The sequence below is a fragment of the Rhea pennata genome, chromosome 3 (genome assembly GCF_028389875.1).
Source record: "Rhea pennata isolate bPtePen1 chromosome 3, bPtePen1.pri, whole genome shotgun sequence".
Lineage (NCBI taxonomy): Eukaryota > Metazoa > Chordata > Aves > Rheiformes > Rheidae > Rhea > Rhea pennata.
Window position 1 is genome coordinate 21,053,975 of NC_084665.1, and position 24,153 is coordinate 21,078,127.

General features: G+C 40.1%; 1 protein-coding gene across 2 annotated transcripts in view; it reads right to left on the reverse strand.

Annotated features, from left to right (window-relative positions):
- The window catches only part of MACROD2 (mono-ADP ribosylhydrolase 2), an 879,171-nt gene that overhangs the window by 343,087 nt on the left and 511,931 nt on the right, over nt 1–24,153 (reverse strand). For both annotated transcript variants that reach the window (XM_062571756.1, XM_062571754.1), the window contains exon 6: nt 15,293–15,414. In XM_062571756.1, coding sequence (XP_062427740.1) covers nt 15,293–15,414 — 122 coding nt within the window. The remainder of the gene's footprint in view (nt 1–15,292; nt 15,415–24,153) is intronic.

Consider the following 24,153-nt stretch of genomic DNA (forward strand, 5'->3'; position numbering starts at 1 on the left):
ACATTGAACTGATTGGGAGCCAGGGACCATCAGCTGCAGTAAGCACATATAAATGGCTTGCAGCAGCAGCTGAGCACATCTGCAATGAAATCCCAAGTAAAGATGACTCATGTTATGTTAGAAATGAAAATTTCCAGAAAACCATGCCAATCTTTCTGCAGAATTTTCCAATTCTGACATGCCTCTGCTGCAGAACACTGCCCCGCTTCGATCATTTCCACTGATGCTGTTTTCTGAGATTAACTGGTGGATGTACAACATACCAGAATATGTACAGCACCTTCACTTTTCCAACTGGTGATTTGATTAGCATTTAATGACTGCAGTTATGACGCAAAAATGAAGATATTTTGGCTGCTGAGAGCTTAAATTGACACTCTGTGAAGTATTTCAGGAACACAAAGTGGAATCTTGACTCCCGTGGCCTCTGCTGAGTCGAAATTTTCCCCCACAGTGGCTGGGGAAAAACACCATATGATCAGTCTATTTGGAAGCCAGTCAAACAATTTTGCATTATTTGTTTCTGTAAAAAAACATTTTCTAATGTGTACCCAGCAATTACTTGATGCCATTGTATTCAAGAGTCCTTGAAAGGTTTCATTTTCCTGGTAATACCTTGGGAGAGGATGGCAGTGTATCTACAAACCCACTCTTCACCAGCAAGAGAGAGCTTGATGCTTTTCATTTATTTATTCTTCTGTATAAAACACCAGAACAATATACTCTGTGAGAGTTTAACCTAAAGTAAACACACTAGAAAAAGCTAGGGAAAAATAGGAAAGCAGCTCATCACATTTGTACCTGTATATACGCATACATACAGATTTCATGCCTTCAGAAATTTTTACCTATAACCTTTTACCTTTTTGTCAAAATAAAACGATTCTTCCAAGTGCTGCAGTGCCTTTATGACTATCAGCAGCTCTGCTATTGTTTACAAATTATTTGAACTAAGAGGACTCTGTCTCTAGGGAGGTTTTAATTAAACATCATTACCTGGTGCACACATAACAAACAAGACCCAATGGTTATATCATCAACGAATGCCAGAGGCTTTTAGAAAGTCTCTGACTCCAGTTTGCCACCTTATGCCACTAGTTGCACTGTTCCTAAAAACAACTCTGCACAAGTTCATAATTAACCTTCTTTGCAAGTGTTCATGCAATTTGAGGTTTGGCGTGGGCAGGATTTTGAAGCTCTTCCTGAGCTATATTTCTGTTGCATTTGGTCCTGAGCATTCCTGCCTATTTACCATTTTTCTTTCTGAAATAAACAGCTGAAATATGTGCTATTCACACGTCAGCATAAGGACAAGGGAATTGTTATCTTTAACCAGGAAAATCTTTCACAATTTAATCCAAACTATCTAACATTTTATTTGGCTAGAAATGCTTTCATTAAGTCCAGGTTGTTATTTAGGTACTATTGAGAATTTAACTTGGTATTTTACACTCTACAGCCTTTTCTGGAGGCTGTCATTTAACTAAAATCTCCCTGACACTTCTGTAGCATTCCATTATTCTCCCCAAACCACCTCATAAAGACTTGCACGGTGCACAGATTTGTTTTATAAAGCATCTCAGCTCTCCCTCGTCTGGCAGGACGAAGCACGAGGGATTCAGCAGAATGACACTCCGTAACATGATACTTGCATATTTATTCAGAGCACTTCTACACTTGGGGAAAATGCAAGAGCTGGTTTTCTTAACAAGGAGATAATAAAGAAAAATGGTTTAATTTACTTAAAGTACACCTGCACTGCAATCTAAAGGTATGATGATAAATCATACTAACATATCCAACCGACCCCGCTCAGGGAGCATATGTGGTACAGCAAAGACAGCTGTTTTGGGGCTAGATTCTTGAGAATTAGCTAGAATGAGTGGGCTTTGTAGCTCGTACTAAACCTTTGGCCATCACAGCCAATACTGGAATCAGTCTGCAAGCTTTCCTATCTAGCTGGAACATTCTGTTACGTCTTCAGAAGCCAGTGGAAATTTGCTCACAGATTTATGACGGATGGCAAAAGAAACTCAGTACTGTTGCACAACTGCACAGAAATGTCATCGTTTCATGTTCCTCTGATATACTAAAGCTATACTATATAAAGCTATACTAAAGCTAACAAAATCAGGAACACATTTTCAGACCAAGCAGAGTAAATACTTTCACAAGTTACTTCGATCTTCTCTGTTACCTACAGAAATCTTTCAGATGAAGTTGATGACACTGGATTAGGCTTTCAAAAAAAAAGAAAATTTCTACTTAGACCAAATTTATGACAATATCCCACAAAACTATAATGAAGGCAACAGACTTATCACTGAAACTATGCATAATAAATGGTGATAAACAGCACAAGGAGTTTCTGCTTTTAAAAACATCGATCAGTAGCATTTTTAATTAAAGTCAACAGTGCAATAGGTGATTTGGTTCAGCATTCTTAAATTCTTCAACGGGGATGTTTCTAATGTCTGATTACAAGCTGTAGGCACCACCACCATCATGCCTAAGTAGAATTAGCTGTCACTAGCGTCATTAGCTTCTGTGGATTAAGTCCTAAAATGAAATATGATGAAGATGGATATACATTCTCTCACCCTGCATTTTTAGGTATTTGAATGAACTGATGCTGGGCACTGCAGTTGTCTAGCAATGTGCTTCCAGGCCCTCCAACAGTTAACACTCTAATAAAACAGATTCCATTTTTTTATGACTCCCACCTTTTAGCAAAATTGTTGTGTCTGATTTCAAATAGGCCTGGATATGGTGCTACAGGCTTGCTTGCATGCTTTCCTAAGATAACAGGAAGCTGCATTTTCTGAACAGGTGAGTTATAATCATTCAGATATTAATACTGCATTAAAAAATCAGTATATATATTTCATACTCCTTGTATCTGTGCTTGGGCCATGGAGAAAAGATGAACTTGTGAGATAAACAGAATCTTTATGTGCCTGCTTTTTTAGTTAGGACTAAATACAACTTTGCTTCTACAAAACGCAGTACTCTTGTTCAACTCAGCAGCTCCAATACTCAAAAACCCACAGTAATTTTGCACATGATTAAAAAAAAGCAAAAGAGTAATAATGAAGATGCATGAGAATATGGAACAAAAGGGAGACAGAGAGATTAGGGAAATGGATAAATAAATGTCCTATAGGAATTAACATTATAAAACCCATTATGAGGGATCAAAGAAGAGAAGTACGTAAACACTTAAAAGGAACAAAGCTACAGGCAATAACAAATGTAATGACTCAAGATTGCAGTAAGTAATAATATGATGTTTGTAATAGTGTTTGTCTGTTAAAGAAAGCAAATATGATACTACGGTATGTAAACAGGGGGATTAAAATACAAGGGAGACATTAATTCAGCAGAAAGAAAGAAAAAACTGATGCTTTGATGATTTGCATTTGTCTTGAGCTTGTTCTTGTCATCAAATTTAGTCTTGGTGAATTTGAGAAGGGAAGAATAGATAGTAAGGTCAAACAGGAAGGCCTGCAAGTAGCAGCTGCATGAAGAAACGCTTTGCACTATAGTGCATTTTCCTTCGAAATCCAAAATCATGAGACACAGTGATCCAGCTGGAAAAGATGCTCATACAAGGACTTAGAAAGGACATAAATGAGAACTAAACAGGAGACAGAGTTTTAGGATCAATGTTGAAAACATTTTGGTAGCCCAGAATTGTTAATGGTAACGTTTCCCGCTCCTGCAGGAGGCTGCTCCACTGCTTTCCATACTATGTAGGCATCCAGAGGTTCGACTTCAGGGACATGCGAAAAGGGGGAACTTCAGCTCTAATAGTTTTAGAAAGGTGGCCACAGGGGGGTTCGAGCTAAAAGCAGGTCAAGCTAAAACCAGGGGTCGTTGTAGCGAAACGGCATCATCTGTTTGCAAATTAGGAGGATTAAACCTGTCACAACTGGGCTGATAAAACCTACTTCACAGAGCCTATCCATGGCTTCCTCCAGGAGGGACGAACTCTTAAACAGGAGAAATTCCTGGGCATATGCTCTATTCCCTTTCACATATGATCTGATACAGCTGCAGATTTCATCTTTTTGTACAAGGAGAGGAAATAGCTACACTAGGTTTAGGAAGGAGCAGAATCAGCACCAGCCATTGATGGAGGACACAATATCGCATACTTCTGTCCTGACATTTTCTGGATTTTCTTCATTTAGACCATCATCTGAGATTTCTGCTCAAACTAAGTCATTTGGTATGAGGAAAAAAAAAAACAGTGGCACATCTGCTCTGCTTTTGGGAATGTACAGTTGTGTGGAATACACACATGCAGAGATTTAATTAATAAAGATTTAATCCATCCAGTATATGTAACAGAAAGCTCAAAAATGTGTAACAGCTCATTAAAAATTAGCAATAGGCTGATATCTTTCTCTAGAAAAAGAAAAAATTGGCAGGATAACATATTCTGTATTCCAATCTGAAAAATTAAAAAAATAAATAAATAAACAAGACTGTCAGTGAAGCAAACGCTCAAGTGAGCTGCAGGTTATAGAAGCCTCTCCCAGCCTTTCAGCTTTATCCTAGGTAGCCATCTTTTAGAAAGGAAGGAGATAATAAAAGAAAGTGAAAGCAAAAATTAATTTCCCTGTAATTATCCCAATATAAAAAAAAAAACTCGTAGTGATATCTTCCCATGACAAAATATCTGAAGTTAAGCTACAACACACATATTTTTTATCACAGTTCTGTTAAACAAATACTGACTCAATTTGTTATATTTGCTTCTGTCTATCTGCTGTGAAGAAAATCTTTAAATTTTAAATGCTAGATAAGCAACTTTGAAAAAATGAGAGTGTTTAACTATTTACTAGAATATGGAATTCATGTAGTTTATATTTGGTGAGAATAGTTTTTCAGATTAAAGAAATGGGTATTTCTGCTCACACTACTTTAATAGTTTTATACCATCTCTACTACTTTAATTAGATTATTCAAATTGATTTGAATGTTCAGGCCTTAAAAGATAATGTGATATCATCATACTGGAACAATATCACGAACCTCTCAGGTAAGGCTCTCAGTTTTATGGCTAGCTACTGATAATTGCTGTTTCTCTATATGCAGCTAAGATATGATACAGCATTTTTGTACAATGTACAAGGCTCGAAGTGATTATTAGCCATTCAGGGAAAACATTTAATGGGCTGGCAAGTAAGGCTCACGGAAGCATACTGCTCCCGTTTACTTTTCGGAACTGGTTTCCAGTATGTTTACTCTGATCCTGAATAGAAGTTATGCTGTAATGCAATGCATATTTTTCTTATCTAGCTAGGTAATCCCATTTGATACACAGGATCATTTATGCTTTTAATGTTTTGCTTCTCTGCTTTATGTTGGCTATGTAAATAATATCAGAAACAATGCTCAAAATAAGCAGATTTTTAATCTGATGTTTGCAAAACATTCCAATTCCAACGAAAGGGATGAACAGAAAAGTCTCAACATTTTCAGATGAAAAAAGGTGAAGTGAGCAGGTCCTGGCGACTGCCCTGAGTGCTAACAGGCAACATCACGCCTTCTGGTCTTCACAATTAAATTGTTTGGGGGAAAAAAAAAGAAAGAAAGAAAGAAAAAAGAAAAAACAGGGGGTAGAGACAAGCCACTAGCCACCAAGCAGCACTTCCCACATTTCTAGGAGTTTCGGGGAAGGCCTCCTCACCTGAAACCCTTCCACCAAGCAGCATGTAATTGCACCAGATTTCTGCCGCGCGTCAGATGATGGGAACAGGCACCGCAGTTTGTGTTAAACAATTCGACGCTGTTGCAACTATTATTTTTCCATTATTTCTATCAAAGTAAATCCCCTAAATCTTAATAAGACTGCAGCTTCATAGCGCGCACGGGCTGTCCTTCCGCAGCAAGGACAAAAAGCCTGCAATCTGGGATTAAGAAGCGAGTGAGAAAGTGGCTCAAATAGAAGGATGACGCTGACTCTGCCCAGTGCCTGATGGTCACAGTGCACCAGCTACGCGGACTCTGCCAGGGTGCTGCACACGCTATCAACTTCTACGGTGAAATTCCCCAGTAAGAGAGTCACAACTGCTATTCAGCTTTGACACACATCATCTTCCACAGCTCACTCTGGACAGCTGGTATTTGCATGCAAATAGGAAATTTCACTGGTGCACGTTTACATTTTTTGCCTCTTTTTCAATCAAAACGAAGACTTTTCAGTAAAATTTTCCTCTGCAGTGAGATATAAACCTTTCTCTTCCCTTACACCCAGTGGTGGGCGCTTTCCAGTGATGCCTGCTCTTTACGTGCTGGCTCATGTAACTAGCATCTTGCCCCAATTACCAAGGCAATACACAATGTTTCTAGGAAGTTTCAACCTTTCAAACGCAGGATTCCCATGGGGTGACCTGCGGATTATCATACTTCAAAACCAACACACACCCAAACTTGCAGAATTTGCTCCTTAATGAGCCATTTCCTCTTCACGTGTCAAGCTTGGTTTGCAGAGAGCGTAATCAGTGTTTCATTAAACCAAACAAAAATAACCAACTTTTCTCCCCTTCCCCTCAACAAAACCACCACTAGAAAGCACAGAACAACAAACTGGAGAACTGCAACATCCCCGTAATGCTCTTTATTACATAATGTCATTCAGAGCAATAGCATTTACATGAATTATTTTTAGGAAAAAAAATATTAAAAGAGACCTGTATAACACACTGAACTCATTGTCTTCTCAATGCCTCCGTAAAACTCTCTGTGGTAAGAAAGGTAAGCTAGTAGAAGATATAAAATTAAGGGCATTTATCTCCACAGGAATCCATCCCCCATAAGACACTGGCAAGCAGTGAGGGAAAAAAAATAACATCACAAGAAGGAAAGCAAAAACAGTGTGCGAGTGTGTGGCAAAACCAACACTCCACCGCTGCCCCGGGGCAATGGGGCATACGAACGTGGTAAACCCCAGCTGTATCAGACCCAAGGGAACTGTGAGTCCGTCCCTTCGGCCGAAGCACAAACCTCGTGTGGGAAACCTCAGTCCGGCTTACGCTTAAAGACATCCTCCGATGGAGCCGTAGCTTTCCCAAACAATTTTGCCAAGGCTTTACTCTCCTTCCAAGTAGGAAATTACATGTAATCTTTAACCAAAATATGTATTGCTAAAATAAGATTTATTAGCTTTTACTCTTCAGCAGCCTTTCAGAAATTAGGAAAAAAAAAAAAACCTCTCCTCCTCACCTTTAGTTTCCTGGGCTAAAAAAGCCCTTTTCTTTCTTTGACCCTTTTGCCAGGTCCTGTTTCCAGCCCCGCTAATCAGTCCTGGCTGAAACACCTTCTCCAGTTCCCTGCACTCGGCACAGTTTGCTCCGGCACGGCCGAGCGAGGGGGGAGCACCCCAGGCGTCACCCGCTTCAGGTGTCCCTTCGAGCGGCTCCGGCTTCGCGTTCCCCCCGAGGTGCGAGCTGGCCTCTGCCTAGCCAGGCGCCCCTCGCCCGCTCCTGCTTCCATAAATAAATACCCCTGCTTCAGTGAAACACTTTGCACTTCATCTCACTGAATTCCAGCTTATCTAATGAAACCCTTACTGAATTGTAACCCTGCCGAGATCTTCTTGGAAGAAGTGGTTGGGAGCGTGTCGAACACGCTGCAGCAGATTCACCTGAAGTTAGCAAAAGCAGGGTGAAGGGTGGCTATTTCTACATACAGCAGTAAAGATCACAACCTCCTAATCTGGTGCAGATGTTAAAGACAACAACAAAACTTAGTAACTGTGGCAACTCAAAAACTTAATGTAGTAGCTTAATATTTTAAAGATACTATCTAGGAATTATCTAAAAGGAGAAAAATGTTAAAAGCAGCAAAAACGAAAGGCTGAGATGGGAGGGAAAAAAAACTCAGTTTGAAACTGTAAGATCAGTCATCATATAGATCACAAGTTAAACAAGTTTTTCAAAGAAACAAATTAAGTGGAGTAGATTTATGATGCTGCAGAAATTTCCTCCTAAAGTAAGTCTTCTGACTGATGGATATGAATCTGTATGAAAAAAACAGATGATAGAATAAAGTCAGCCTTTAGGAATTTCAGACTTATAACTCATTGCTATGGCAACTTTCTCAGCAGGAAATATCTTTCAAAAAAAAAAGTGACATTTCCTTAAAATATACATCTGCACCATGAGAAAACAAGACAGGTAAATGCAATACCATAAAATAATCTGTCAAAGCAATTCTTTATAGCGTGCCGTAAGAAATGCTCATCTACAATTCTGGTAAAATTCCTGCTTTGATGAGTTCTATAATTTAGGAAAAGGGGAGCCAAGATCACTCTAGGTTCATAAAATGATATTAAAGGGTTAAATCCCTGGGTTATAGCTGAGGATTTTGGCATAGTAGTGGCTCAAAATATGTCTTTACTCAAAGCTGGAAGAACCAGCGCAGCCCATCAGGAGTACCATTTCCTTTCAGAGGTAAACACAAATTCCATGGATATCGGTGCCTATCTGCAAAGCGAATTTCTGAAATCCATTACTAGAGATGGGGACAAATTTTTTAGAGAATTAAAAAGATAATTCAGTTATAGACTGATCAAGTAACACGCATCTTTCCTGAAGTGTGTTTGTGGTCTTCTGAATAATTAATAGACACAAACGAGCTATGCCAGTATTGGTATTAAGGTCGCCCAAGTCTGGATAATGAATAAAATCCAAGTAGAGGACACTTGTTCAAGATAAACACCTACAAAAGGATACAAGGAGGGAGTCCTGTTAGATTAACCCAATATTTATACAAAAGGAATATTTACATAACAAAGCCTCAAACCACACGGTGATTTAAAGTACTGTACACACACAGCTAACAACACTCCTTGTCGGCACAGACGGGAGGCCCCGGATGCACAACGGGGCTTTCAAGCAGCGCCTTCCAGCTCCGTTTAGCGTACCGTTGCAGCACCTAGCACCAAAGCCCTCGCACGACAGAGCGGCCAAAGGGCTGCCCCGCAGCCGCCTCTTGGCACCGCGGGTCTCGACGGCCATCTCAATTCGATCCACCCCGACTTCAGGAGCAAAGCGCGGCAAGTCCCCGGCGGGTCTGGAGCCACAAACCTTCCTGCCTGGCTCCTGCCCGCGGTTATTTTCTGAGGTCGTCGTACCATTCGTAGACGGCCCTTCTCCTTTGCAACCTTTAAAACAGGACCGCCCTGCTCCTTGTGTCGGGAAGGAAAGTGCAGTGAGGAGGCGATCGCTGGAGCCAGAGCGCCCTTTGCGTTTGCAGTGGCAAAGGACAGGCAGAAGGGCAGACGGAGATTTTCGGTGCGCATTTCCGACGCAAAAGCAAACCAGCCCAGGAAGGCTCTAGGATTAGCATCAGGTCTTCCCAGCCTGACTCTAGGGATGCAACAGCAAAATTGCTGTGCAGGGTAAGCAGGAAGCTCTAGACACGCTGACAAGTTGTAGTGCATCAAATGGCTTCCAAGCAGCGTCTTCAAAGCAAAACAGGGCAAGAGGTCCTCTGACAACAGCACAGCACATGCAGTCAACAATGTCAACCAACGTGCAAACAACGGGCCAGCTGAACCCTCAAAAACAGCAACTACAGCTCCCCTGGTCTGTTTACCCAGTGCTTCAGAAAGCTGCATTTCAACTGATGCAAGATTGCTACTAACGTGTTAAAGGGGCTGATCCCATAACATGATTTTTTACATTGTTAGGAAATTATTTTCTACATTGAGAAACTGAAAATGCCAACTATTTACTGCTAAAATTAACTCTATTTGTTACTTTAAACAATTTTCCCAATTGATCTGTAAAAATGAAAAGGGGAGCGATGAACAGGAACAACGTCTTAAGTCTCCTCCAAATCCGATAGAGGTCTGTAAAAGTAACAACTCACCCAGCACAAAAGTTGCATTCAGTGCCAATAACTGCACAAAACAGTCAGGGAATAGCATAAACTTCCTTCAGTAGGATGCAACCTCATGAACAAAACATATGCTAAGATAGAAGCAATGCATGTTTTGGAGAATGCCAGATACCATGTACAAACATAAACGTTACTTTGGTAACCGAAAAGCCAGCAGGAGTAGCTCACCTAAAAGAGACAATCTCTAGTACGAAAACAGCTGATGCATCATAATGAACATAACAGGTTTGAGAAAATGGGAGCAAGATATAAATTCCAGGGCCTGTAGGATTTCTTTCTCAACAATTCCATAGGTGATCAAATCCATTCCTGAAACTCTTTTGCCATAATGCCTACGTAAATCCTTGCCCCATGCTGATGAATTACGAACGTTGGCAAGTGCACTGACTGGTATTTCATTATATTCCCTCATCTCATTTCTGCTTTTACCCATCACATTTTTTATATGTTGAGATTATAACATTCTCAGACGAGACTTCAGTGCTCCCTCAAGAGTTAGCACAAAGTTGTTCTAATCTGTGTGTGTGGATTCTTGGATATTAATACAACTCCAATTAACATCAGCGACACCAGTTAAACGTCATTTTGTCATGTACACAGTTAGATTCTTCTCTTTTCCCCCAAAACCATATCTTATATTTTACACAGGCTTTCAAGATCATTATATGCTTCTCTTCCTCAATTCATAAAAAAGATGAACATTCAAATATATATATATATATATATATATATATACACACACACACAGATATATATATACACATATATACACACATTTATCTATGAGCTATTCAGAATCTTACTCTTCCTCTCACCAGTCCGTTTTGAACAAAGACTATAACCTTTTGGGCATGTATCAATTCTCCACAGGCAGCTCAACGATATGTAGTACCTAAACACGACAATTCATTCCTATAAGTATATCTAATTTAGGGCTTGTTATCCAAGACCTTTCCCTCATTATGCTGGTTTTCCAGTGCTCTTCGCTCTTTCATTATTTGTGAACCGAGTTATTTTTCACCACCATATGCCACCCTGTCTTTTTCCACGCAGAGTTATACTGCAGCTGTCAGCTTTGGTCCTGACCCATCTTCCACTGAAACGAAGGCACAAACTCCCTTCCAGTGCTGCACTGGGTGCTAGCTGAGGTTATATTTGCAGTCTTTATAATCAATTGTCATCATATATCTCTGTCATTTTCTAGTGTTTGCAACACTGCCTAATGTAGCACCATTTGTAAATGTAATTAATGAGCTGTTTAGGCACTCTTCAAAAATCATTAATAAGGATGTTAAATTAAAACTGTGCTTAGTAGTGCACCCCAAGTCATCCTGAACACTTCTGTCCAACTTGATATTGCCATTTATCACCACACTTCATTCATAATGCCTCAAGCAATTCTAAATCCTATGACATAATTCACATTCAAACAATATGAACAGTTAATCTATCATTTTTGCTGTAATTTCTAGACTTGCTGCTTTTTCTATTTTAAAGCTAAGTAACACATTCACATTTTTACAATCCTGTAATGCCTTCCCACTTCTTTCTGACCTACTACAACTGCTAGCACTCCCATGCTTTCCCTTCCAGCCAATTCTTTTAATGTTCCAGGATTTGCTATATCAGTACCTATTTATTTGTCATAAACACTGTTTTTCTTGCTTTTACTCAGCCTCTACTCTAAAACTCTTCTACTTCCTCCTGCCCCTGTGCATCTATCATCTTGAAATGAGTCTGCTTGCCTGAAAAAGGCAAACAAAATGCACCCTTACTTAGCACAGTTGATTTCTTCTTCCTTATTCCTACATAAGTAACATTTTCTCCCAATTTTTGTTTATCTTCTCCCTACTGCAAAGATCTCTGTGGCTGTAATCCAGTCCACACTTTGATGTCATCTGTTCTAGTCAACTTGAGCACTTCTGTTCTCTGCACCTGATCTCCACAAGCCTCCACAGTCTGTACATAATTTGACTCATTTCCTTTCCCTTTTCTCTATTCCTGCTACGCTGTAGCTTGTGAAATCCACTTGCACTTCATATTCTTCTCCTCAAAACCCACAGCAATCTACTGCTCCTTAATGGAATGAATTACATATTTTGCATTGCTCCAGGTTTGACCAGTTCATTAGGGTGGACGCTCAAATAGCCTTCATTTCCCACAGCATCACTGAAATCATCGGGCTTGGGACTTTTCCAGAACAGTTCACGATCTGCTACGTCGACTTTAACATCTCCATCACTTGCTAAGCTTCCTAACACCGGTGCAAATGACGGGTTCTTGGCCGCCTCTCCGCTGGCGCAGCTGTGGCCTCCAAGTCGGGCTGCTGAGCACTTGCATCGCTAACAGGAGCCCAGTCAACAACCGCCAACCAGCAAGGGAATAATGCAGAGATTTCCCCCATGGACATCTTTTCTTACTGAAACATGACACTCGTTTTCATATAACCCCTGAGTATGAATAACCTTTATTATTCCATGTTAAATCCCAAGCCACCACCTGGAGTGTCCCGCAGTTACCAAGTCCACCATCTGGTCTCAGCAGTTGCAAGTATATTAGCATTAATGGATGCCCGTTGCAGGTTTGCCTTAGTTGTTTTAATATTCTTCTTTTTACATAATCTATTTGACAATTTTTTTTCATATTATGAACCTTGTTCTCACTAATCTGAATGCCCCAGAAGACACACACAATTGTCCAGAGCCTATGGGCAGGAAACAAGGACAAACGTGCGAGCAACAGCACGGAGATCATACCACCTCCCATCAGAATCGCAGCAGGACAGAGAAACATCACTGAGTGTTTAAACAATCTCAGAGAAGAGTTCAAACCATTTCCAGAGGTTGCTTTCAGTTCTAACTTACATGCATAATATTAAAGGGGGGGGGGAACCCAAACAAAAATGATCAGGTAACAACCACATTTGGTATCACTTATCTTTAGTAGCTGGATAATATTAAAGAGAGGGTTAGACGGGCAGAATTTTGAAAATACAGAGGATTTTATTAGCAGGTGAAGTGCTAAGAGCACTATTTTCTCCAAGAAGGAAGAAGTAAGCAATAGTTACCAGCCTTCATTCTGTAGCACACATCTACGCAGGCTAAAAGCCCTACAACTCCTTTGCCTTCCCCTCCAAAATCTTTATTTTCTTCAACCATCACTTTTCAGTAGTTTTCCATTACTTAGTATTTCACCTCGATATAACACTGATGATCCAAATAACATTTAATCAAATAATCTATAAAACATTTATTCTAACATGCTAAACATATGAGCTATCATTCAACCTAAAAGCTGTGAAATCACAGCCATATGATAACTTCCTTCTCATTTCAACATTTAGGGAACTAAACTGCGGATATCCAGAGCTAAGGACTTCAGTTGCTGCAGTTTGGGCTACAGAGCCCAAACTCCAGAGCTGGAGAGGGATCAGCTCCTTCTCTCTCGTGGATTGGGAACAAAAACGAACATGCAGTGGGTAATAAAAATTAATGGCTGCAGAAAGGAACACCGTCATGAGCATCTAAGTTTGAATCTTCAGCAAGCTGCTCCTTACCCAGCAGCCACCTGCCCGTTTGACAGGTGAAAGAATTAATCAGAAACGTCTATAGCAAATAGCATAAACCATTACAATGTGAATTAAAGAGTCATAGTTCTATAACAACTTGCATCCTCTCTGGATTGGTACAAAAAAGTGATTTACAATATGCTCTCAGCAGTGGGTTAGAAGGGTAGTAGAGGTCAGCTAAATTAACCTAATGATGCATTGCCCGAAAAAAATCTTTTTGCCCAGGTAGTCTGAACTTGACTCTATAGTATTTGCAGCACAACAGAAAGAGCAAAATGCTGTATTACTAGGTCAACATCAGATGAATACAAACGACTCCAACTGCCATGCCCTTTCTTTTCCTTTTTGGGGCAAAATCTGATCTTTGTGAAGCACACCACTCCAATAATTACATACAGAGACAGAATAAATTATCTACCTATCCGAAAGGCAAATTCCACCTATCCGAAGAATACCTTTTCTTTGTTCTAAAATTCCACTTCATAAAACTCACATCACATTACAATTTCCATAATAAATGTGGGATTATTTGCAAAATTGAGGGAAGGAATTAGCATACATATAAGAATATTTAACCACCTGCATTGCTTGCAGATCAGATTTCAGCTAGTTTCTTGCTGCACAAAGTTTTATCACGTCATGGAACAGTCTGTCGTTTTACTTGAAACACTTAAGAAACAGCATTTTCTTTCGATTTTATAGTGTGAATAATTTTGTTTGGACTTTTTCCACCAGATTTAATCCAACTACTCCCTCCCAAATTCTGCTTAAATAACCTTACACTCCTCCTAGCTGTTCACTTACTCAGAAATGGTTTCCTTAGAGCCTTGACCTGTACCCTTTCATTAGGAGTAACATGACATTAAATAGCTGTACCTGGATAAATAAAGACAGCGAAGACCAGATTCTTTGCCGTTCATGACTAGAGCGATGACAATTTATGCTAGCCGAGTACATCCTCCATGCTGAGATTTTACTTTACCCGAAGAGCTGTTAGACAGCGCTCAGCCAGGTTTGCCCACCTCTGCATGGACTTGTTCACAGAGCGGGTACAGAAGCATGAGCCAAGGGGCTGCCGGCCTCTGCCCTGTCTCCGTCAGCCCTGAAAAAGCCACCGCCGCCTTCCGTATGCCCGAACAGAGCGCCACGGGCACGCTTTTGCGACCGAAGTGCCAAGCTACTCGCGCATGTAGTCACGGACTGTGTAGAGAGCAGGCTTTGAAAATCTAGCCTTTTAATATACAGAAGTGTAACGTGTATTTCACGCAATCAAAGAACCTTTGTAATTAAATGGAAGATCGTATAACAGGCAATTTCAAATTTATGACGACAGATTCTGGCGAGGTGGTGCTATAAACTGTGCCACTTGACTAATACTTACGTTTTTAGGAAGAAACGTTAATGGGCACAAAATAAGTGACAGATTAATCACTTCTCAGGTGTTTACGAGGCAGCATTGCACAGAGCTATGCACCTGACCAGTGGCTGAAGCCTTTATTATTATTGTTATTATTATTAGGTTTAAATAGTGTAAAATTAGCCATGGGAGTAGCTCTCTACATTTCATCTCATAATAGGACTGTTGCTAGGCCTTTTTTTTTTTTTTTTTTTTTTTTTTACTTTTCTAAAATATCCATATCCATTTCTATAACAATTATTTTGGCTAAACAGTATCTAATTTCTTGCTTTTTCACATCACATACAGCAAGAATTCCTTCTGGACACCTATTGTTATATTTGTAATTACACTATAGCAAGGAGACAAAGACCCAAAATAGAAGAAATAGTGTGTTCTCATACAATACTTACAATCGATTTGATGTTATTTTCTTTTGCCAGTTTCATTGAGGATTTATAGCAATTTGCCAAGTCTTCTTTATGAGCGTCAGTGAGATGGCCTCTTGCTATCGGCCCAACAGTATGGATGACATCTGCAAAAATGAAAAAAGGGAAAAAAAGGTTCCTAAGGTGGTTTATTACTCGTTTCATGACACTGCAGAATCACAATGCAAGTCAACTTTCCTTCTGTTATTGTACCTAGGCACAAAGGTATGAATAATATTGTGAGAAAAGTATTGTAACTAGTAATTACATATAGTAATCACGTATTTGTGCAAATTAAGTAAAAACGGAAAAACTGTAAATATTCAATTTCAAACCAGGAGCACATTTGAATTGAAGAAAAAAACAGAAAAATGTACAAAATTCTAGTTAAAGGAAATGTCTTCATAAATATTTTAAATATTCAGGACTATACAACTATTTGAAGTCGTTATTTCATCCCTTCAAGACCCATTCACTGGGTAAGTTCACTCCACAAAAATCTTAGCACCAGAATACGATACATATGTCTTAATTTTGTATGTAATACATTGCATATTTTTTCAGCAGACATTTCAAAAACAGACAAGTTTTGACCCACAGATGCATTAGTTATTCAAGGTATATGCTTTTCTCTCGCATCAGAGCAGAACGAGACACTATGCAATAAGATAATAGTATCTTATTCTCTTTGAAGAAACTTAACGAACAAAACAAGAAAGTACAGTCAGGGAGTGTACTAGGAAGCATGCCCCTTGGCTCATCAAAATCAGATGCTGCCAATCAACGAAGTCTATAAAATTCTATCAGAAGAATGAAGCAAAAAGCCTGCAGTAAAAAAGCTGGAAGAGAAATCTACAGACCCATTATTATTATTTTTTTAAAACATTTGACAAGTAGCGAGCACATATATTTTTCAAACATCATTCTTTGGTGCCCTGTGTGGACACCCTGTGAGTTCCGGTAGCAGGTACATCCTTTTTTTTTTTTTTTTCCCCCAATCGTCCCCTGCAAACCACAGCAGCAGCGACGAACAGCAGTGCCATCTTTCATAAATTCACTTGAGAAAAAAACAACTTCTTGGAGGCCACCGTCTTGCAACACCTCTGGCACAGACAGGATCTTCACAGCACTTTCCTGACGGGAATCGACATTTGCTTTTGGCACTTGGCATTTTAGATCGTGGTCCAGAGAACCCCAGTGGCCATGAACACCGAGGAACCGGCCGGACAGGACACTGTGAAACCTGTAGAAGCTGGACTTCCTACCTGCTATGAAGAAAAGCCCGTCATGCTGAGGGCTAACAGTTTTCTGCTTTAACCACAGTAATTTCCACTAGTGGGAACACGATGGACAGACTGGGGGATTTCTGCTCTGCAGAGACCACAGCAAGCCCTCCACGACGCGGTTCGGGGGCCCGGCGCCGTGACGCAGGCATTCGGGCTTTGGCTGCCCATTAGAGGGGTGGTAACAGCCCATCGAACCCAGCAGAGAGCTTCTACGCACGAACCCGGAGAACAGCCAATTTACACGCACACTTCAGCTACACAACAACCTGAGAACTACTAACACCTAGAGAAAAAGAAGTTGCATCACTAGTGTAATATTTGCTTGCGGAGATAGGGTTGTGTGAGTACCTTCACTAGGAAACGCCGCAATGGCGGGTGTCTGTACATCACGGCTACAGCAGTTTGTCTCGGGTTGAAACCTTCCAAGCAAGGTTTCCACCCAAGCAAGCTGGCACTTGGCTTTTAGCAACTTCAGAGAAAAAAAGCACCTCCTGACTTCTTGTTATTTGCTTTTGAAAGAGCTAAGCTGAGCGAGGGGAAGGAATATGCTAGTAAATCTGATCTCACTCAAGGCCATGCTACGCTTACAGATACCAGCATTAGAGGTCCTGCGATAGGTTTTAAATTCAAAACATTACACCAGCCCAGAAGCAAATACAGGAGTGGCTGTGGAACAACATTAACAGAAAACTGCGAAAGGCGAACAAGAAGAAAGCAGCCCCTCTAACCACCGGCAAAGGCAGAGTAAACATTTCCCAGTGGAACTGCTCAAAAGCCCATTGGCTTAAATTAACAGGAAGTAAAAAAAACTGCACGGTGCCAGAGTAGGGTGGCTGCAGCGGCGAGCGGTGGTCTCCAGGCACTGGCGCAAGGGAAAAGGCAGGCGCAGAGCTGCTGCCCTCCCAGCCTGGCCACCGGTGACAGCAGCCAACCCCTCCAGCGGCTGGCTCTGCTGGCCACGGCAGACCAAGCCCTATCTGATGGTCTTCCACATGAGCCTACCCAGGGCAAAAAAACCCTCCTGCAGAGGCAGCAAGCGCACCGTCTTCCCACAGCAGACACAACTTCTAGGTCACACTGAAGTGATGGTAAAGGACTCGGACAGGATTTCTGCACAGGGCTGAGCTTTACCGCAGGAGAATGCAAAGTGACTGCAGAGGGCAAAGCGGATGCAGCGAGGACAAGCACGGCGGCAGGCTGAAGCCAAGCCACGGCGCCAAACAGGGAAACATCCCCCAAAGATTTTTTAACTGGCAAAAGGTCAGAGAATTACCAAAAAGGATTTGAATTGGCTGCAAAATCCCTGGTAAAGATCACTGTTAGCAAATAGCTCCTTGTGCTCCTCGCAGCTTCTGCACTGCTTTGAGCTCCAAGCAGTTAATGAGGTCAAACAGGAGCAAGAGAGAAGAGCATTGCCCCAAAGTGTCCCCTCATGGGTTTTTCCTTCTTTAAAAACAAGAAAACAAACAGGTTAAAATACATGACGGTCAGCTCTCAGAGAAAATGTCTCAGCTACCATTTGTAATATTTTAATTTTCATGCCAAATTAAGCCGTCAGCATTGCTTTAAAGCTTCTGATTTATTACAGTCGGTCTCCAAGCCAAGCACTTTGATAAAAAACTTCATTTTAAAAGAGAGCTGCAATCCACATGTTCGTAAATCACTTTCTCTGTATACACAGCAGAAACGTTTGCTTACATTTTTAATAGTACGCAAAGGTGGCAAGCCCCAGAGGAAGGTATATTTTCATCGGGATTCAGGCCACAGCAATGGATCAAACCGCTTCTAATGATAATGAAACTGCTTAGTTTTAAAGCAATATTTATAGGGAAGGAGATATTTCTCCTATGGAAATCCTTCCAGAGAGAAGATAAGGGTGGCTGACAGAAGGCATCAGCACTGATCTGTTCTGTGCCACTGCACTTTGGAGTATCTTTTGGGCTGATGGAACAATTTATTTTTATACTACCTTTCCTAAAACCTGTGTTGCAACACGTGGTTGATGCAAGGAGAGTTTATTCACTTTGCTGTTCTCTTTTTGGTCCTTTGATTTTCAGACATTTGGTTAGAAATGTTGGCGGCCAGCATAAGAGCTGTGACAATTACACGCCCAATTTGCATGTGTGAATTCACGCAGTCTGTATCATCTCTTGTTATGTTTTTCTTCTTTTTTTGTTGTTTTTTGAAGCACTATATTGAAAGTAGGCAAGTGCAAACCACAAACTGTCTTGAGGTATTACAAGCTCTCAGACATTTTAAACATATCTCTCATTACTTAGCCATCAGTGAAAATAAATGCTATTTGTGCATTTGATTAACACTTCAAAACCATAGCAGCTCTCGCCTCAAATTCCTATGCAGGCCAGTGCAAAATGAAGTCACGTCTGCCTTATCATACAAACTCCACATGCAGAAAGACAAATGAGGCTCGTTTTCTCTGGTTGCTCTCATTAAAGAAATCAGTCCATAAATCTTAACGTTGTGCTTTTCACACAGCTCTTCATCCAGCTTGCTACAGGAAGAAGGGCAGAGAGTGCAGGCAAAGATGAAAAACAACTTTATGCAAAAGCATAAAGTGAAAAGCAACTGTGATTCAAAGCCCAGGCAGAGGTCTTAGATGTGATTTCCAAATGCCCTTTCCTCACTTTTTGCGAAGGAAACAATGGCAAAACTATTATCAGAATGATTTTTTCAAACAGCAGACCGAGGCGAGGCTCGATTACGCCCCGCTCCCGTTCGCCCTGTCCATGCCTGTGGAGCCATCACCGAGCATCCAGCAAAATGCAGAAGAAAGCTGCGCCCATGAACTGCAGCACCAACTTCATGACTTTGGAGGAGGAAGGAACTGCAGCGTACGCTTTGGCTCCAGCTGTAAGTCTTACCAGTTGATTCACACACAACAAGCACCCACCACACTGGTCCTGAAAAGGGGTAGCTGAAGTTCAACTGATGGGAAAGTGAATTGCATTCACATTTTCTCACATACTGAATATTACTGTTCTTAAGGAATACATGTAGCCTAATGCTTGAATAAACAAATTTGCTTGGCTTCTTCATTTTCTAGTGCTAGTGACATGCACTTATATATAAAATGTCCATTTTCAATGTGTAATAAACAACTGTTAATTTAAATTCAACTTGAATCAATCCCTCAAGACCATAGCTGAATTTAAACTATTTACTAATGCAAGTCTCCAAAACCAGATTAGATCAGTTCAATATTTTAAACACAAGATACCTTTTATACATTTCACTATGCTAAACTTCACTGTATATGACAGCTCCTTAGCGGTGACATATTTGCTTTATATCTCTTTACCATTCAAACTATTGACAAATAATGATCAAATACTATGTAAAGCAAATCATTTATCAGCAGAGAAATATTTTTTAAAAATGTATTTTCAGCAGTTGAAGAGACAGTCTGAATTTTCTGGCTTGAATTACTGAGCACTACTCAATTTGAAGTTCAGGCCTTTGAACGCATTGCAAGTATTAACCTAAATGTGTTTTGGTAAATTCAATGTTTCATTAATTGCAAAAGCTATGATATTTAAAAATCACCCACACAAAAACCTTGAGCTATTTTCATACAAATAGCTTTGTCTGCACAACAAAAGGTTAAAGGTACATTTATTGCAAATGATTAATCAGGTTCCCTGTGTGTGTTATGTATATATTTTAGGCATGAAGCAGCAGGGCTGGTTAGAAAACAATATTCCTAAAAGGTGAGCTGACGGATTTGCTGAGCCCAAGAGATCCTGTGGGGAGCCGCCGAAACCCGTCCTCAGTAGCTGTCATTTAGCAGAGCGCCGTTGCTCTGACCCAGGGGAAGCCAGGAACACGGAGAGCTCGTTCACCACCCTGACACCCAAGCAACTGCATCTCCTGAAGCATATTTTGTCCTCCTCATGCTACGGCAAACGTCGTTTTGCTCTAACAGCAGAGCAGATCTGCCACACGCTTTCCTCACCGAGGACACACAGGCCAAGGGACCTCCCTGGCGCAAGCAGCGCGCTCCACCTCTCGCTGCCTATTGCTCTTGCACGCGGACAAGTCGACAGACAAGGTTGGCCTAATCTCTCTTTTGGTTCGTGTTTGCTACATGTCGGAAAGCAGGAGTCGCATGGCTTCTCCATTTATTCGGCTTACCTACTGAACAGCAAGAGATGGTTTGGAGTTGGTTTGGTTTTTATTCGCCTGATAATTTAACAATTAGCTGTTAAACTGAACAGATTTGCCCTCGAGTTGAGAGTGCTTACTTATAAGAGACAGTTTCAGCCTGCTAGTCTCCAGAAATTTCAAACCACAATACACAGCATAGTAAAGAACACAGAGTAGCGACAGGGCACATAAAATCAAGATAAATTTAAGCACACTTGAGTCCTCATTCACAAAAAAAAAGCTTGAAAATATGACCCTTAAAATTTTGCAATACAAATCAAAATATAAAAAGCTGCAAAAATATTTTGTTTTTTAAATTAATCTCAGTTCCAGGACTGGAAATTAGATTAATTATAGGGGCCCAGAACTCAGCAATGAGCTAATGTTCTTTGCTTCTCAAAACATTGCTCCCCTCGTTACGTTCAGGCTGCTCTTACGGTCCAACCCAGCTCCATTAAAGCAGATTTGGTTACCTCTGTTGGTGTCTCACATAGTTAAAAGCAGAAATCTGCCCTTCCGGGAAAAAAAAAAAGAAAAAAAGAATCAGCTTCATTAATGAAATTTAGTATCTGATTAACAGCACTCTACCTAGAAAAGATTTATATTTAGAACTAAAATTCTGTACATTCCCTCTGAGTGCCAAACGGTTCTACAGAGTACTAATATTAAACAGCAAATTACATGGAAAGCCTCTTTCTCTTAAAAAAAATCCTTTAACCAAAACAGAATTTGCATACACTAATATTTCATTCTAAGGCACCTTTCAATATTCAGCTGAGACTGTTGCAGAAGCACTAAAACAAAGGACAGTGTCCCAAGAGAACTACAGCAGAACCACAAATCACAAAATGATGTGTAAGGCTTGCCATGGCCATGAGAAACCTTAACCAGAAATCTTGATTGGGGTCTTGAACAGAAGCAGGTTCATAGACCTCTTGCAGAACAAGAGTTTACTCACCACTGCAAGGCTTTCTTTCCCCCTACTGAATCATTCAGATTCTTAGGTCTTCACCTGGAATGTAAGAATTACTCAACACAATGAACATGAGCACAGACATTTTTAAGTTACCATGATCTTCTTTTGAAAGGGATGGTATTTGTAACAAAAAGTTTTTGGAAGACCAAACCAAACAACCCATAACTACACATTAGTATCAGGGTAATCCCAGGTGTAATTCCAGTGTAACCAGTCTTATCTGCCTAATACAGACATACAAAACAACATAATTGCTACATAACTACTGTGCATTTATAAAAGAATCTGAAAGAAGATTTTGATAATTATTTTTTTACAACAATGTTAAAAGATTGAACTATCCTTTGGGCCTCAGAAGACCTAATGCTTTGCTGTAATGGACAGATAAACATTGTTGTTGCAGATCCGACTCAGATGTTGCCGTGTTCATACCAAAACAGACATTGCGGGACTCGCCGTTTAATACCCTGAGGGAAGACAGACACTCACTCTGTGCTGCTTTTCCATGTGAATACATCCTCTTCTCCTCACCCACCTTACATGCTCCACTCTTACGATAAGAATATAACATATAAGGTCAAATATAACATAGACTAAATCCATTTGCTCCAAAATCTCAACCCAACACTACAACCTGGTATCTGGGAGCAACTTTGCCTTGAGAATTGACTCTATCACAGCCCAAGGCAAAGTGTAGCTACTTCTCCGACTCCCAGTGACTTCTCTCACCCTTGTACCTGCCACTGAACCCAACTGAAGTGGTTTCCTAAGTGATTCATCTGCTCCTTTCCTCTGCAGGCAGGAGATACCACCATCAGCAGACCAGTTTCCAAAGGAGGTTTGAGTCACTGGCTTCTGACTGCGGATGTTGGGTCTGCTAAGCAGCTCAACCTTACAGCTGAAAGAAGTCTGTTCCTTTTACGAAAGGCAGAAACTTCACAGATACCTCTTTTTAATTCTTTCTTTCTTTTATCAAATTACTTTAGGCAAAAAGAGCTTTAAAAAATAAATTTTTAAGATTTTAAAAAATGTTGTTTCCTTAATAGGAAGTTTTATAAGCTTCTTAAAGAGGTAATAAAGCATGATTTAAAGTTTCAAGGAAAAAAATATTATATTCATAGTGTTACTGTGGCTCATCAATTCCTTGATGGTAGCACATCACAGAAAGTTATCCTACTCATTTTTTTAATCCTCTTTTTCGATGCATTCTTTTCTTGAGAATAAACAAACTTCCTTCCACTTCTGAAATTGGAGTACATCTTTTTCAGTGACACTTCTCTAATCTATTTAGTCTTTACAGTAGAAAATGTGTGGTTTGTTAAAGATTGTGCTTGCCTTCATTAAAAAGAAAAGAAAAAGGTGATGAAGTCATAGATTTTCCATGCATCTTCTAAAGGAACTGCTGATAGCCAGATCAGTCTGATTACCTTTAAAATATAGCACTTAAAAAATCATTCTAGAAGAGTTTAGCTTTTTTCTTGCCACAAACACACATCAGGCTGGAATACGGATGAGACTCTCATGCAGCCTGCTCTTAACGCTTACCATCTCCTAAACAGGAGTGCATACAGAAGGATGAAAAAAATGAAAAAGCAAAACAAAACAAATCAGAAAGTCTGAAACAATTAAACATTTGTAAAAATAAATACTATGAGTGTAAAAATCCAGAGCTGAAGAAAACATTTCCTGAAGAGGGAATGTGCCTTCAGCATTTTATCATTTTAAGGGGCATCACTGGGAAAAAAAAAATCACACTTGTACTACCTCTTTACTTACAAGTAGAAACATCTAGATAGCTTCTCTGATTTATTTCAGTAAAGTAAGTAAGTATTTCTCTTATGTACTTTCAGTACATTTAGCAAGTTGCATTTGAGTAGAGTCAGCTCCTGTAGAGTTTTTTCCTTCCATCTTTTCTAGAAGCCCTTCACACAGCAACAAAAAAGAGGAAAAAAAATCAGGAAAAATGTTTTAACTTTCCTCTTTGCTATCAATACTTCTCTTGCAAACTCACATAACAAACACTGTCAATCGAAAGAGGGACCTACACAGTACCTGAAGGTAAACTTATTTTTAAAAGTTGATTCTATTTCAAGTTGGCAATGCCACTTTAATTGCTTCATACAAATACGATAAGAGAAGTAACTGGACAGCTCTTTGAACCGTAACATAAGTCTTCATGCCTGGAAGAGGAATCTCCCTTTCTATCATCAATTTTATTTTAATTTAGGCAGCCGAAACCACACTAAAGTGCTCTCCTGCTATCAATATACTCCAGATACCAACTTGTGGAAAGGCAGAGCACAAGGAATATCTGTGATAAATTCCTTTGACCATTCATTCCCAGGCTCTTCCCCAGAGATGCACTCAAGTTTGCAAGAGACTTGTATCAGTTGGCAACGAAGCAATCGTTAGTGCTTGCA